This window comes from Aulostomus chinensis, chromosome 6, assembly GCF_037954235.1.
Source record: "Aulostomus chinensis isolate RoL2024-O1b breed Wild chromosome 6, RoL_Achi_v1.0, whole genome shotgun sequence".
NCBI classification, from domain to species: Eukaryota; Metazoa; Chordata; class Actinopteri; order Syngnathiformes; family Aulostomidae; genus Aulostomus; species Aulostomus chinensis.
The window spans coordinates 7246994-7259407 of record NC_141325.1 but is presented as its reverse complement, the minus strand read 5'-3'; the positions used below and the strand labels follow the sequence as shown (position 1 = coordinate 7259407).

The following is a 12414-nucleotide window of genomic DNA, read 5'->3' as shown; positions in this document are numbered from 1 at the left end:
GCTGAGCTAAGTGGCAGCAAAATTACAATATGAAAAGTATGACGTGTCTAGAATGGAGTCTGGTGGTAAAAGACTGCTATGGCTTCATTCTCAACACACAATGTACATGCATGTGTCTCTTTAACACACTGGTATCAGATCAGTGCAGGAAAAAATGACATCAGAAAAGCTCTAATGGTGCGTTTTGTGTTTTGCCTGCTTGCTCGTTTATGTAACAGATGTTGTGTTTTCCCAATCAAGGAGGAAAAAAATGTAAGTTGAAAGAAAAGAAAAGCTGCGATTTGATAATTAGCATTGCCACTATAATCTAGTGGATGTGAGCGAGTGAGTACGTCTGTGTGTAGTGGTCCTGATGAATCTGTCAAGGCTGAGGCCAGGAGGTGATGTGACTGCTGACAGCCTCCCAGCAGGCATGCTGAGAGCCCAAAAGTCAGCGTGCCCTCCCTGCAGCCCCACCACCACCCGGCTCCTCTTTTTCTCTCCCAGTCTTCAACTCTTCACATTTGCTGTGTATTAGCCACGGACAGTAAATTACAGCACCCTGGACCTCTGAGCGATTCCATTCCTGTCTCTTCACACGTTCCTCCTCCTCCTCTCTCCTCCCTCCTCCCTCCCTCTTTCTCTCTCTCTCTAAAGCACCATTATCCAGCTCACCTTCTCTGCTTCTATAGTTTCCTCCTTCCTCTCAGTTTGATCTGTTTTCCTCCCTCTGTCTGTCATATTCGTCCTGGCTCCTTCAACCCTGTCAGATTTCTCTCCCCTGTCTGTCTTTCTCTCACTCCTGTTATACTTCTCATCCTGCACTCTTCTATTGTGTCACGCTACACAGCGTTCCCTCCCTTATACACATCTCCTCCGCTCCCCCTTTACTTTCTTACAAGCGGGTCCCTGTTGTCTAGACTTCACAGGTTTCTCAGTTGTGTCTCCTCCATCCTATCCCTCTCTCCCACCCTCTCCTTCCCTCTTTGCTCCCCCTTCTCTCTCTTTCTGGAAACAGATGTTGTTTGTCAGATCTTATCATTACTGGCTAATTAAGAAGACATCTCTTCTTCTTCTGTTGTTGCTTCTCTCTCTCTCTCTCTCTCTCTCTCTCTCTCTCTCTCTCTCTCTCTCTCTCTCTCTCCCTCTCTCTCTCTCAGTGGCATCCATCCCAGGTTCATTGTTCCTCTCTGAGAAATGTTTGGGTCGAGTTTTGATTTGCTCTTGTTAGCGGGGAATCTGATTAGTGGTTGATTGATTGAAAGGTTATTGAAACAGCAGATTAGTGCGAGTGTAGTTCAGATGACCTTCTGGTATGTTTGAATGTATTCAGCTCAAGAGGGTGCTCAATGTCACCATTTGACAGTTATGAGAGTATATTTTGAATCTTTGTCCCTCAGGACACACCGAGCATTCTGGGAGAGGTCAGCCCACTGATGGGACTTCTATTCCCTGTCCTGGTTGTGAATTCATGTTCTCCAGACTCTGAATATCTTTCCATATCCATCTATTTGGCAGGCTGACCACCGTCCCATGTGGCTAAACTTTATATGCAATCTAGACTTTTGGCTGAGCTTGGGAGACTTAAACATGAATTCATTTAAAATTATTAAAATGCACATTTTGCAGTTAGAGAGCAGTTGTGCAGTAAAACACTTAAGCACTGAGGGGAAACCTTGTTGAAACACCTGAGTACTTCTACGTACGCTTCCCTACAACTTTCCTCTTTCTAGCTTTCTCTTCTCTCAGCTACGCTTGAAGGTTTTACAGCACCACTAAGTTCTATAAATCAGCGCCGGTGGTTTAAATGTTTGGCTTTGTCACAGTTCTCAAGTTTAGAGGCGGAGTGGGCTGGGTCTGAGGTTGCAGTGGTGCAGCCAGCCTGGGAGGCAACAGAGGGGAGGCCAGAGGGCACAGCCAATCCCGGGAGTCTACCTGGGGTCACTTGGCTCACTGCTTCTATCACAGCAACAGGGTGTATCACTTCATATTTTACGACACTAAAATATGATTTGGATTTTGATGAGGTGTCATGGCACCGCAGATAGAGCAGTTTGTCCTGTAGACAAAAGTTTCCTGGTTTGATACCCATCTCCTTGAAGTGTCCTTGAGCAAGATGCAGCAGCTCTTACCTCTGCCATCAGTGTTTAAATGTGTGCGTGAACTTGATGTAAACGCAAATGTGGCCCATCCACCCTGTTTTGAGGCAAGTTTTTCTTCAAACCCTGTTAGCCAAAATACACAATACCCTCTAAACTCAAAATAGTACTACCAGTCTGGATGGGATACCCAAGCATACTTGGATCATAAACTAACATGGGCTGGTTTGATATTTGTGTGTGGATGTAATTGTTCAAACTTTCCTGCTTCTCACTGAACTGGTTGACTTGAGGTTAAACCCCAGTGAGCACTCAGGAACTCATTGTTGAGGTTTCAGCTAAAAGTCTAATCAAGTCGAGAAAATATTTTATTTCAATCTACAAGTGGATGTGTATTTGAAAAGCGATTACAAATAAATAAATAATAACTGGGAGCCATTTGCTGAGTGACATTAGCTGGTGAGAGACAAATGGAGCTGATGCCAGAGATATCCCTGTATTTTTTAGGAGGGGAGAGGGGGGGGGGGGCAACTGGAAGACTGGTGTGAAAGGTCCTGTGGTGGTATGCGACAGAGGGGGTATCAGTTCGTGGAGGGTTTTCTGTGCCCCATTAGCAGTGTCAAAGGTCATGTGCCCCGGGTGTTAACCCTGGTGACCAGTCTAGCTTCCAGTCTGCCAGGGGACCCGGGTCCAGGGGTATTTATTACTACCCCCTCCTCAACTCCCCCAAACATAGCTCTCCCCACGGAGGAAAACAAAACATCTCCATCCCTCCCCCTCAGCCATTCCTCGGCCTGGGTACACGTACTAATTGGATGCATATCCATACACTGATGCATGACGACCCATCTGTAGATTTGTGCTTTGGCGTGAAACATTCTTGGGTCAACACTGGTTTATCCAAATCTGAGCCCATAGCCGCAAGCTGCAGAATATTTTGGCCCATTACCACATGTTTTTATTAAAAATTTGCTCACACTTACACAGCACAGCATTTGACTTTTAGACATTTGTTTAGGAGGCATCATTTCGGCTAATTTGTTTAATTTTTGCATGATTGATTGTCCACACGTTTGCTTGCAGCTCAATATTTGTCTTGTTGTTGCATGAGGATTGTGTGGCGTGTGTGCATGTGTTACATATGCATGCATGTGTGCATGTATCTGTGCCTGCTGTATGACTTAGTGCTCTCAGTGTGTGAGTGTGGCAGAGGAAGGCCCTCAGCATGTCAGTATGTTTTAATGCTTCACATCTGGTTTCCTAATTTTCCTTCCTCCCCTCCCTTCAGCTCCCCTCCACCACGATGTCAAGACACTATTTTGTTTTTTCTGGGTGGTGGTTGGGGGGGTGGAGGGGATGTTGGATGAGTGATGGCCCTGAATACAGGACGTCAACAATCTCCCCCTCTCTGCCTCTGTCTTTGCCTCACCTCTTTTAAATTTTTCTTTTATTTAGTTTGTTCTTTTCCCTACTGTCTGTAAAGCATTGCGAAGGGATCATACATGTATGACCAGATAAAGAATAGCAGCTTTTTCCGTTCTCCACCTCTCTATCCTTACTTCGCTCTTTTCCTTTTGTTTGAATGGTGAGGAATCAACATATCTGCTCAGTTTAAAATCGCAGCGATCTCCTCCTGCTAATGATTTTTAACTCTAGAGCAGGAACCTAAATGGAGAGCCAAACCTGAAAGAAGAAGAGAGGAGCAATGTTGTGCCGACCAGTAACTTGAACTCACGTTAAAGCCTTTTGCATCACATGCTTGAAGAGCCGCTGCCACCAGTAAACCTTCGTTTACAATGAGAGAGTGATGTGTTTTATGTCTCTGCGAGAAGGCAGTTTATGTCAACAATGATTAGTGCTGATGACTGCCTATGAACATTTTGTTGGAGGTCTTGCTCTGCGTAGGTGCTCCCTTTGTGATTAAGGCCATATGTAAAGCGTAGTGTGTAACACTTATGTGCACCAGATGCCCAAAAATCAGAGAAATTAAATATGTGAAAAAAAAACTGCATCTATCCTCTCTATTGTTTTTTGTGGCATGACTTGCTGGTTGATTGTTGATAGCTAAGCAAGGTGTCACCATTTGGATAGCTGCTGCATGCTGCGAGGCCTGTGTTTAGTCTTGGGAAGTGAAACAGATGCAGACAAAAGGGATTGGAGGCCTTGACAGAGATGCAGAAGTGAAGACAGAAAAGAAAAAGACAGACTCCCTGCGGTTCCAGTGTGGAAACTGATCCCAAGGTTTAAGACTGCAGACTTTGATTTGTTTGCATTCTCAGTTTTAAATGTGTCTGTTGAGGATCGATGTCCTGGAAGATAAAACTTGGTTTCAAAATTTGGTTTTCAATTGCTGATTACAGTAAACTTTGTGTTTTAGTTTTAGAAATTGACATAAATGTCAGACATTAAAAATATGACAACCTGGTTCTGATCAAGTTTTCTTCTTGCTAGTATTTGGTCACAGGACCTTTTTTGAATCACGCTCTGTTCTCTGCCATCTTTTCAAAATTGATTTGCATTTGTAATGCTTGATTGAAAATGAGCATTTCAACTTTCAGATAGGCTGCCATTGTCTTTATTTGCACTGTTACCCACTTGATAGAGAACTGTCTTTTGCACACATGCTTTAGAGACTGGAATATTCTTTAATGAAACCAAATAAAGCACATATTAAATATAAACAGCTAGAGGACTTCTTTGAAAATAGACTTTCTCTGTAACATGAAGATCACCTCCGATTCTTTACATGTTCTCCTCATCTCTTCCCTGTGGATGGGGAGGTGTGTGGGTGTATTACATTACCAAAACAAAAACAAACAACAGCAATATTAAACTTTTGCAACCACAATAGAGGAGAGGATAAAAAAACAGAGGGTCCTCGACTTCTTATTAATTATGCAAGATTAGTCTAATTATAATTCAGCAAATGAATGTGTGGCAGAAGGTGCGAGGCGACGGGGCTGGGAGATTTGCATGTTAAGTGGGCAGGGGGAAGCGGCTAATGCATGCTAATATATGCGTCAATGTCTCGCTTTAATTTCAGCATTTGCAGCTGTGTGCGTCCGAACTGAGAGGGGGGTGAAAAGTTGACTCAATGGGTTTTTGGGAGGGAAGGGGGGGGGGGGGCAAAAGGTGGTGAGGGGGTGTCAGTGTATTAAGAGTGTGCATGCATGCATGTGAATGTGAGTTTGTGTGTGTTAGGCATCTGGTGTCACACAAACAAGGAATGATGAGAGGAAGTCAACAAACAAGGTCAAGAACCCTCAGAAAGTGTGCACGGCCTGAGATGGATGTAGGTAACCTGTCAATTAAGGGTTTCACTATCTGAGGAGGCATCTCTGCAGCTGAGTTTTATGATGTCACTTAGTCAAATGAGTGATGACTGCTGAGGAGATGAACTCTAAACCAAAACCGTGCTCCATGCGCTGTTATGAATTTCCAAAAGGAGCCATAATGTAAGAATCATTACCAGGACAGAATGCACATACGGCATGACCCTCAAAGGAAGCCGTAAAACAGAACAGATCGTGATTATGACCCTCTTTATAGACAGGGTCATAATCCAAAAATGCAGTGTATTTCCTGTTCTATGTGTATATGTGGTGATTTAAGATGACATTTAACTTACGTTGACATAATGTAACAGGCAGTTACAAAGAGCAACGACAAGGTCAGTCATCGATGAGCAACTGGAAAGAGGAAGCCGCAGAATCACAGATGTGGACTTTTGCTTGTTTCCATCCCAAACTGAGATCTAGCGCAGCTTTGAGGTTGGAGGTCCGAACTCTGAATGATAAATTATAATCACTCTCTGCCAACAACAATATTGATTGTCCTCCAATGTAATAGCTCAGATCCAGATATATTGGACACACTGTTGGAACCGAGAGCTCTGGGCGAGCCAGGTCCTGCTCACGAGGGAGGAAGTTGGAGAGAGTGATTGAAGAATTGTAAGTAAAAGTTGACAGAGTGAGGGAGAGATTAGTATTTGATGGGAGGGTTCGAGGCTGCGGGGCCAATATGAGTTCCTCTCCAAACAACCGCTCTCCATTAAGATGACTTATATTTGCAGAGAGCTCGGTGTGGGTGGGATTGGAGCTACCCATGTTGCACAGAACAACCGCCTCCCTCTGCAGCATTTTTCTTTTGCGCTGTTGTTGTTTGTTTAATAGGAACATTAATGGATGTGTTTCTCTCAGACAAGATGGAGTTGTACTCTCAGTGAAGTGAAGAGAAGTTGAAGGCAATATATTTGCCAAATGTCATAATTTTATCCCAACCCCACATCATTTCTTAGCTCATTTCTCTTTTCTTTTGTTTTTGCTCACATCATCTGCTTGATTTCTAATCACTGAGAGATTTGAGCGGATCTTCTCAGCCTCGTCTGCACCTGCCCCCTCTCTTATATTTTCCTGCATCTCACCTCGCCAAGTCTCTCTGCATTTCACTGATGGAATGTGTTCTTGTTGTTGCCTTCTCTTTCCCATCGCTGTCTTTGCCTCTCAGCATGGGGACTTTGGGATTGCGGCAGAGCTGCGTTGCCATGGCAGCGGGCTATGTTGCCGAACTGTGTACACCTGGGATTTGGAGTCTCTCTCCGTAGTCTCCCTCTCTATTTATTCCACCTTTCTCTCAGGTTTTCTTTGGTGTAGCTGAGGCTATCAGCGCCCCTCTCTCCTTTTTCATCTCTTTCTCTTCAGTCTATCCCTCGCAAAAGTGTACGCACATACATAATGAGACATATGTGCAATTCATGTCCATACCAGTGCCTCTGCTTCACTACCTTCCTCTTTCCACCTCCTCATTTCACTTTCTCTGTAGTTGTCTCTACTTCATTTCCCTCTACATTCCCAGGTGGGGGTTCAAATACGGCATTGTGGGGTGCCTCGGTCCCCTGAGTCCCCTGGCATACATCACTGTCTATAGTTTACTTTGAAAACATCAGAGCATTTCACTGGACTATACTTTAAATTCTTATCACTTGATTTAAAGAGTAATAGCATTGACTTTAATAAAACGTGGGCGTTGATGTCAGAGCTGTAATCAAATAGATGTTCAAGCACACACACCAGCTCACACCTGCACACACCATCCACAAGACTGCCTCTGAAAAATAATGAGTGTCTCTTTGACTGTTAGCATGTGTCTGTGTAACAAAAAAAAACACATACAAGCTTCTTTCATTTGATTTCTTAGTTGCTGATGTACAAACATGTGTCCTCTTATTTACCTCTGCAGGTTCTTCTTGAAGTTTTTCCTGAAATGTAACCAGAATTGTCTGAAGACAGCAGGAAACCCGAGGGATATGAGGAGATTTCAGGTACGAAATGAAGGAGGAAAATGCATGGCTGCAAGTGTGTGAGCAGACAGAGGGATGTGATGACATGTGGAACAGAATATGTAGAGAAAAAAATATTTATATACTTAAAAAAAAGAGGGTTTCATATTCATGCAAATCACCACTACCTTCAGGACATTTAAATATATGATTAATGATTCTGTAGCATCCCATGTGTTTTGATTTGAGTTTTTACCTTAGACAGTGTCACAGTTTTTCTATGAATGGTGGACATGCAAGAGGAAATTTGAGGGTTAAATGTTTAAAAAAAATCCATAAGCAGATGGAAAGACAAAAGAAATGAGTTAGATATGTGGGAGACTTGGTGGTGGGGTGCAGGAAATAGGTTGAGGTGTTTCAGGAAGTTGTCAAGAATTGAGTGATTGGCTCCAGATGGAGGAGGTCACGCTCTGTGACCCAGGAAGTGGTCACAAGGGATGCTCTCGCCTCACTTCCACTGCCGTCTTTCAGCACCGGCAGCCCCTGTCTGGCATTCTCTTCCTCCTAGCTAACCCTGTCCCTTTTCCTTCTCTGTGCTCTCCCTGTCATCCACCATGTTTGCTTTAACTCCTGGGATGTGACACATGCTGAGAAGTTATGAGCGCACAGGCCCCGTAAGACTCTCATCTCTTGGTCAAAAGGTGATCAGGGCTGGGCAGGAGTCAACTGCTTGATCGATAATTTACAGTTATTTTTCTTTAGCACATGTGCCCCCCCCCCTTTTTCTGCCATGTGTTCATTCACATACAAAATTACAGCCGTTTTTTAATTTTAAATGATCTACTTTTCTAATTATGCCCATTTCTTAATGTAAATGATTTACTACGCAGTTCAAAAAAATCTTTTTTTTCTCTGACCCATTCCCCTTTTCTCTTGCCAAAAAACCCTCAAACTCATTATCACTCTCAGAAATACTATCCCATCAACACCACAAGAAATAACTTCAAGTATCCTCTCATTTTTTATGTGTGTGTCATCCATGCACAGCAGATGTGGGAAGGAACACACACATGCTGTGGCCAGATCAAATTAGGACCACTATATATCACCCTCCACTTTAATGGCCGGCAAAAATGGGAGATTTGGTCCATATGTTTGGTGTCACTGATGGATCAGGAGGAGTCTGCTGCATGCTTTATGAATCAAAAAGTTGAGGCAGGGGAGAGGCCATATGGGGAGCTATTGGAGGGGTAGAGGGGTGCATCAGCAGTGTCATCACTAGAATGCACACACATTATAAAGATCTTGGTGATGTGACATAACCTATTGAGAAATATGACTATCACCTGTATGCTGAAACAAATGGTGGCTCAGGGAGTTTGCTGTTGTAACCGGAGACTGTGACTCTCAGCATGCTGTCCAAGTCCTGCGCATGCACTCATGTGTCTTTCTCTTGGCTCTTTTCCCCTCTTTCAGGTGGTCTTGTCCAGCACTGTGAGTGTAGATGGTCATGTCCTTGCAGTGTCTGACAACATGTTTGTCCACAACAACTCCAAACATGGTCGGAGAGCTCGCAGACTTGAGCCAGGCGAGTCCGTTGAGAATACAATGGAATATGGTAAGACACCGGCACTGAAGCAACAAAGCGTCACACACCATTGAGCACATATCTACTTCATCATTAACAAATGTTGTACACAGCACAGGCAAATAATATAGAAACAGGTAGTTGAGTTGCTTAATGTCTATCATAATTAACTTTAAATATCAAACATACCCAGTGCTGCCACTGAGCCCATTAACCAAGATAATTAATATTAATTTCACATCTAAACATAAATAAACACAGATAATATTACCTCTAAGTACGAGGAGCAAAACGTCATTGCAATGTACACCTTAATATCTGCATGAAAATGCCTAAGAATGACTCGACCCATGTTATTTTGCTGAGCAGTGTACTTGCATTAACCCAAATGTTTCCATTAGTAGTGGACACTGTGTTTCATTTTGTCACCTGATCTACTCGTTACTCCTACAATGGCAGGCAAATTAAGGCGTATTCTGGGACACATTTGACTCTTATGGCTCAATTACAGCACTGTCGGTCAAACACAGCTCAAATGGGAGGAGCCAGGACTGACATAAAGCTATACTTGACCCAAAATACTCTTTTTGCCTTTCAAGTATTCTCAAATACGCACCTTAAACTCATTTTCCTCATGTGTAAAGAGCCTCATAAAGACACAGCCATATATATTTATTTTGAAAACTGTCCAAAAAATGTCTGTTTACAAACTTTTAAAAATGAATCCAGAAAAATCCACCTCCTCTTTATCTTTGACATATGCTCAGTAATCCACATCGATCAATACTTTGATATAAGGTAAAAACAAACGGCCTTGTTGCTACTTTTGATAATTGCGAGTGAGTTGGTTCATCTGAATGAGCCAAATCTTCATGGGAATGATTTGTTTGCTTTTAGCTCAAATCAAAGTGTTTGTGGATTACTGAGGATATGGCTGGATAAAGAAGGCATGGATTATACCGGCCAATGTGCTTCTAAGTTTATATGGGGTGTTTTTAGAGTAAGTGGCCTTGACTCTATCAGCGTAACACTTATCGTAGGTGGCTGGCTCCTTCTGAATTCTTGAGTCTCAGAAAGTAATGCAAGCGGGAAAAAAACATCTTTTTGTGGACTCCAGACATACTTATTTGTGGGTACTTGGAAGGTGTCGCTTCAGAATTACTGAAAGTGCTGTGTGGGCCAGATGTGGCCCATATGTACAAGCTGGGTTCGACATGGATCAGATAAGATAGTTTATGTCAAAGGTATAAGGTGGCACAGTCCTCCACTTTCCCCCCTGAGTCGCCATTTAAGTCCAGACATGGGCCATATACTAGACATGTTTTGAGACCACATGCAGGCCACAATTTCAGCCAAGCTTTCATTGCTGACTTCCTCCTTGACCTACGGTTGAATCTGAAGTGTCCAGTCTAATAATCTGTTTGTTTTGCAGTTTGTGATGTCATTTATTTGCAAAACACATCATAGCGGACAGAAATAACTTTAAACTTACCTACATAAACAATACCCACGTGATGTACACTCTGTGCTGCGTTCTCTGCCTCTCATTGAAACCTGCTGGGTAATTCTCACTTTCTCTTCCTCCTAGCGACTCCCTGTATCAAAGCCATCAGCCCCAGTGAGGGCTGGACCACTGGCGGGGCCATGGTCATTGTTATCGGGGAGAACTTCTTTGATGGACTGCAGGTGGTGTTTGGCAGCATGCTGGTGTGGAGTGAGGTAGGAACTGTCTTCAAAACATCTCACACAGTATATACCATCAAACTGGACGACAGTCTACATTCCGTATTAGCCAAAATACTTGCAAAGCATGGAAGGAACAATTTGTTGCTGTTCTCTGACACAACACATGTGTTGTTCCCCCAGCTTATCACGCCACACGCTATCCGTGTACAGACACCCCCTCGCCACATCCCTGGAGTCGTGGAGGTCACACTGTCCTATAAATCGAAGCAATTCTGCAAGGGAGCCCCCGGACGCTTCATCTACACAGGTGATCATTGAACAGATGCACAATGGAACTTCTGTTATCCGCAGTTTGGGGCTTTTTCAATTTGAATCTTCTGATGATCTGCGACTGACGTTTGGCGTGCTGTGTGTTTTTATAGCTCTGAATGAGCCAACTATAGACTACGGTTTCCAACGTCTTCAGAAAGTCATTCCACGGCATCCTGGTGACCCAGAGAAACTAGCCAAGGTGGGATGCCCAATGAAACTCCAAATGAAACTACGTCCTGTACATGGTGATTTTGGAGATTTTCCATGGAACCGTGTCTAAGATTGTCATCATATAATAAATTCTGCCTTTTGCAGGAAATCCTCCTGAAGAGGGCAGCAGATCTTGTGGAAGCCCTGTATGGAAATCCACACAGTAATCAAGTAAGAAACTTTGGTACAATATTCTAGACAGCAAGAAATTCCAAACCAAAAAATGTATCTCGCATGTTTAAATTTAAAGAATATAGAAATTCATTTCCACCAACTTTGTCTCACTGAGATACACTCAGTCAATTAGGAAGGGAAATTAATGTGAAGAGATTTGACACAAAGATACTTTGTCATAATTCATATTTGGTTAAATACATGGCTGTTTGACACAGCGAAATAATTGGTGACCTTTTCATTCTGATCATTTCTTAGACGACTGAATTTGGTGTTTTAGTTTTGACATGAGTGTCTCAAAAAAAGCCTATTTACAGAACGGTATTGACAGAAATTAAGAATGCATTAAATAACTCATAGCCTTACATGGATTACATATTTAAGAAGTTTGTGGCTGTTTAACATTTACATGTTGGTGTTTCTCAGAAGCCCTTGAATCCACCAGCATTCTGAAAAACTTTTGGTACTTGCTTAGTCAGAGGCCATTTGAATTCTGTGGGCTGACGCACATAATGTCTTTACAAATAGACTACATTTTTGCCAGTCAGGCCACTGACAAAGAGATTAATAAAGATGCAGTATTAGCTGGCCTATTATTCAAACCAACCACTTCACCAATGTATCTCTTGTAGGACATGTTGCTGAAACGCGCAGCGGACATCGCTGAGGCCCTCTACAGCGTCCCCCGTCCTCACAGCCAGCTGCAGGCGCTGCCCAGCTCACCAGCTCATGGCAGTGTCATGGGCCTGGGCTCTTATCCTTCTCAGTTGGGTGTCAGTATCGGGGAACCAGGACAGAGCAGCCAAGGTGAGCAGAGAGAGTTGTTGATTGTGCTGTACTTTAGTTTTGCACTTGTGGTGCTTGCATTTGACCCAAAATTTATTTGTTATTTCTCCAGGTTATATTCGAAACTCCAGCAGCTTGTCTCCAAGGGGTTATCCCTCGGCTTCCACCCCTCAACAGTCAAGCTACGGGGGCAGCGGTGGGATGACTGGAGGCTATGGGACGGTTCCTATGACCAGTCTAGGAGTCCCTGGCTCTCCTGGTTTCAGCAGTGCCTCACCCACAGGTTCTCCCTACAGTAAGAC

The 12414-nt window shown here is 43.4% G+C and overlaps 1 protein-coding gene across 2 annotated transcripts in view; it reads left to right on the top strand.

Moving 5' to 3' along the window:
• Positions 1-12414, top strand: part of ebf2 (EBF transcription factor 2) — a 30250-nt gene that overhangs the window by 16018 nt on the left and 1818 nt on the right. For both annotated transcript variants that reach the window (XM_086205303.1, XM_086205302.1), the window contains exons 7-14: positions 7317-7398; positions 8833-8974; positions 10533-10663; positions 10811-10937; positions 11053-11141; positions 11258-11323; positions 11959-12133; positions 12225-12407. In XM_086205303.1, the coding sequence (XP_086061429.1) occupies positions 7317-7398; positions 8833-8974; positions 10533-10663; positions 10811-10937; positions 11053-11141; positions 11258-11323; positions 11959-12133; positions 12225-12407 (995 nt within the window). The remainder of the gene's footprint in view (positions 1-7316; positions 7399-8832; positions 8975-10532; positions 10664-10810; positions 10938-11052; positions 11142-11257; positions 11324-11958; positions 12134-12224; positions 12408-12414) is intronic.